This window comes from Gavialis gangeticus, unplaced genomic scaffold (genome assembly GCF_001723915.1).
Source record: "Gavialis gangeticus isolate Ggan-Ray unplaced genomic scaffold, GavGan_comp1, whole genome shotgun sequence".
Classification (NCBI taxonomy): domain Eukaryota; kingdom Metazoa; phylum Chordata; order Crocodylia; family Gavialidae; genus Gavialis; species Gavialis gangeticus.
The window spans coordinates 111,611,369-111,615,080 of NW_017729031.1; the positions used below are offsets into that span (position 1 = coordinate 111,611,369).

Here is a 3,712-nt window from a genome sequence, read left to right on the forward strand (position 1 = left end):
CTCAATGATTTCCACAAGCTTATTTCTATAACTGGAAGCTGCTTGGGTGTCAGCACTAGCAGCCTTCCCCTGAATAGAAACATTATGCAAGTTGCTGCGCCTCTTAAATCTTTCGAACCATCCCATACTTGCAAAAAAAAAAAAAAAAGGCTCAGAAGCAGACCTCTCAGGCAAATTTTTCTGTAAATCATCATACAGATTCTTAGCCGCCTTCTGAATAAGCAGCATACTCAAAGGTATGCAGCACTGAGTTGTATCTTCAATCCACACACTTAACAGCTTCTCCATTTCTAATATAATTGGAACCCTACTCTTACTGAGTTTCAAAGCATTTAAAGGAGTTATGATTCTGCCACATTCTTTTATTTTGTCCTTATTTTTCAACATGGTCCTAACAGTTGACCTAGCCAAATTCAGCCCTCTACAGATCTCATTCTGGCATTCCCCTGCTTCAGTTTGCTTTAGGGCATCCAATTTAAACTCCAGTGTTTTGCTTTTATGCTGTTTATTCTCAGCACTTGCACTCAAAAAATGAAGCAAGACGCTGACACAAACACAAAAGAGCATGAAAGTTTTTAACAAAGCAAGGTGGCGACGAGGCTGTGCGCCACCGGTGCTCCCTGCCCAATATCCGTGAGTGTTTTAGTGCGCATGGGTTTCACTAAGTGAAACTGGGTATCAAAGTGAAATGACCGCTATAGAAAATAGCGCTAGGCAAAACAGCGTTAAGTGGGGGTTGCCTTTATGAGGTTTTGTCACTGTCACTTACGCTGCAGTGTACTTGTCCGTGGCCAAAGCTAATGGAATAATTGTAATATCATTCAGGAAGTTGCTATGTTTTCCAATAATTTGAAGCAGACAGCAGATCCCCTTTCCTCTCAGTTGTGGTCTCAAAACTGCATCTCGGGTTTCAGCCTTTTACATTACTGCTGTCCCACAAAAGCTCTGTTCGAAGGGGAAGAGAGAACTGTGAAATTTCTAATAGTGCACAGAAAAACTTTTGGATAAGTTATCCTTCACTGCTTTTGTTTAGTTCACTTGTTAAAATTGTGTCCCCACCCTTTCATTTTAATTGCCCAAGAGGAGGAAATGCATGAAGATTAACTGGAGAAAGAAGTTTCCATGTAATAAGGCAACGTGTGTAGCTTCCTGTTTCAGATAACAACTGAGCAAAACTAAGGGACTCCAGATTTTAGTTATCATAAATCAGATTTGGCTATTTTTTGTACCTGTGGTGCTCTCCTGGTTTTAAATAACAGCACAGTATGTGTTAGACTAGATGGAACGTAGTATATTGCATTGAAAAGTCTGTGGCACTTAGGATCTCGCACTTCTAAACTTTAATCAGTACAGTTAAATAGATTACCCTTGACTGAACGAGAATCTATGTACAGGTGCAGGAAAACTGTTGTGGCCTGAAAGAATGACTTTCCTTTGACTGACTGTACATGCGCATCTTCTTAAAGCAATGGGGAAAAAAGATTGTGCCGTATCAGTCTCCCAGAGGGAGAAGTTTTTGCTTTAGCAGCAAAAATCAGTATTTCTTCAGTCTTAGACGTGGCTTTGCAACTAATCTGGAACACCTGTGCCTTCAGTTTACTTGTCCTGAAAATGAAGGTAGTGGAACCTAAATCCCCTAAGAAATAGTAGGCATTAAAGTTCTGAGTTCTTGTGGGATGCATGAGTCAAATTAAGTTATTGTGAAATCTTTAAGTATGTAATTCATGTTACTTTGTTGGCTCTAAAATATGCAGTGATTGTATTTAAATGGAGAAATAGTATTCTGCACATTAATATATGTTACAGCTTATTTCATACATGCTAATGTAGCCTCTCCTTTTTGGTCACTGTAACTAGAGTGATCTTTCCAAGAATCCTGCTTTATTAGATCCTCACTGTGTTGGCTGCTCGTTCCTGAGCTGCTGCTTCACTGACAACAATTTTAGCAGAACCAGAGAAGCATTTTTTTTTTCTTTGTTTCCAAGAGGTTTATTTTGTTTGTTTGTGTGTTTTTTAAATGTATTACAGCGGCGAGTGGAGCAGCCGCTGTATGGTGTAGATGGCAGCACAGCAAAGGAGCCGCAGGAGGAACACTCTGCTCTGCCAACGCTGATGTCGGTGATGCTGGCGAAACAGCGGCTAGAGAATGAGCAGCTGGCACAGAGGGGAGCTGGCCTCTGTTTTACTTTTGTTTCGGTGAGCAGTTTTTTAAAAAAGGAAATAAGAAAGACAGAAAGATTCCAAACCCAGGGGAATGACTTGTCATGGGTTTGGGTATGGGACTTGTGGAGCTGTGAGCTCTAGAGCCCTGGTCTGCAGCCAGCCCTGGTTATTAGTGATGGTCTCTCTGCCTTCTGATGGCTGGATCATAAGATCTGGAATTCTTCCTGTGTCAGGTTTTATCTGCATGACAGGGGCATCAGTTTAAGACAGCTCGTTGTTGTTTTTTTTTAAGTTTCAACTTTTTAAATCATATGAAAATATGTACAGGTGCTCTTATTCCAGTTTGAGAGTCTAACTATATAAATCAAAGTAAATTCCTTACTGATTTAGGCTAATCCAAAATAAACCATGTTCAGAGCCAAAGAAATTACTGTGGATGAAATGTTATCAGTTGCATGGAAGCTTTTAGGATCACTGTTGGAAAAAATTGGGCTGGATTTTTCTGGAAAGGATCTGCTGGTTTGTACTTTGATGTAATGAATCTCTGAAGCTCTCTAAACAGGTATCCTAAAAGTATGTTGACAAGATGAGTAATCATTCCCCATACAAAAATGAGAGCATCTTCCTGAACAATTTCAGAACACATAACTATGTTGAATTCCATTTGCAGGCCCAGCAAGGCAGCCCATCTTCTACAGGATCAGGGAACACAGAGCATTCCTGCACCTCCCAAAAACAGATTTCCATCCAGCACAAACAATCCCAGGTATGTGCCATTGTACGGTACAGCACAAGTCATCTGTTTGGATTGGAATTTTACATTTGATGCAGCCTGTAGGTTTGCTTTATCACTGAAGGTAGTGATGCCACTTTGATAGGCATAGTCTAATGGTTTCATCAGAGTGGATGAGGCTCAGACTAAAGGCTCTGTAGTTCTGCTACCTTGAATGAGTTCTTTACTACTTTTGTACCCTATTTTCTTCTGTAAGAAATGTTTACTACTTAATTATCAGATAGTAGGAGGCTGTTTTTTCAATATACTGTGAACACAAATTTGTCTCGGGATTAATTTTTTTAAATAGCTCTGTCGTAGTGCTGTGCCTGCACACCATAAGTGAGGATGCCCACAGTCTTTACTTAGGGCCTTCTTCCTGCCTATGACTGCAAGAGAGATCCCTGCAGTGTTTGCATTCCTTGTTCTTGGTGAACACATGACTACAATGAATTTTAGAAACTGAAGGACTGATCAATTTAATAACTATTTCAGTGCCACTTTCTTTTGTAAACTTTTAGATAATAAGGCTTTCCTTTATCCAGGGATGTTTGTCAGAATGCAGGGCCCCCAGTGCATGCATATATGTATGTGTGTGTGCGTATGTATGTATGTATATGTGTGTGTGTATTTGCAGCAGCAGCAGAATTAGTAGGTTGGGAGCTGAGATCAACTCCTAACTCAAAGACTGTGCATGTTGTCACAAAGTAAATTCAGATTTTGCAGAGAAGTAACAAATACGAACTGTTATTTTAGAAAGATCCTTCCATATTCTTG

At 40.0% G+C, this 3,712-nt stretch overlaps 1 protein-coding gene across 1 annotated transcript in view; it reads left to right on the forward strand.

Annotated features, from left to right (window-relative positions):
• Positions 1 to 3,712, forward strand: part of TLK2 (tousled like kinase 2) — a 100,185-nt gene that overhangs the window by 39,581 nt on the left and 56,892 nt on the right. The window contains exons 6-7 of the mRNA XM_019523588.1: positions 2,029 to 2,196; positions 2,834 to 2,929. Coding sequence (XP_019379133.1) covers positions 2,029 to 2,196; positions 2,834 to 2,929 — 264 coding nt within the window. The remainder of the gene's footprint in view (positions 1 to 2,028; positions 2,197 to 2,833; positions 2,930 to 3,712) is intronic.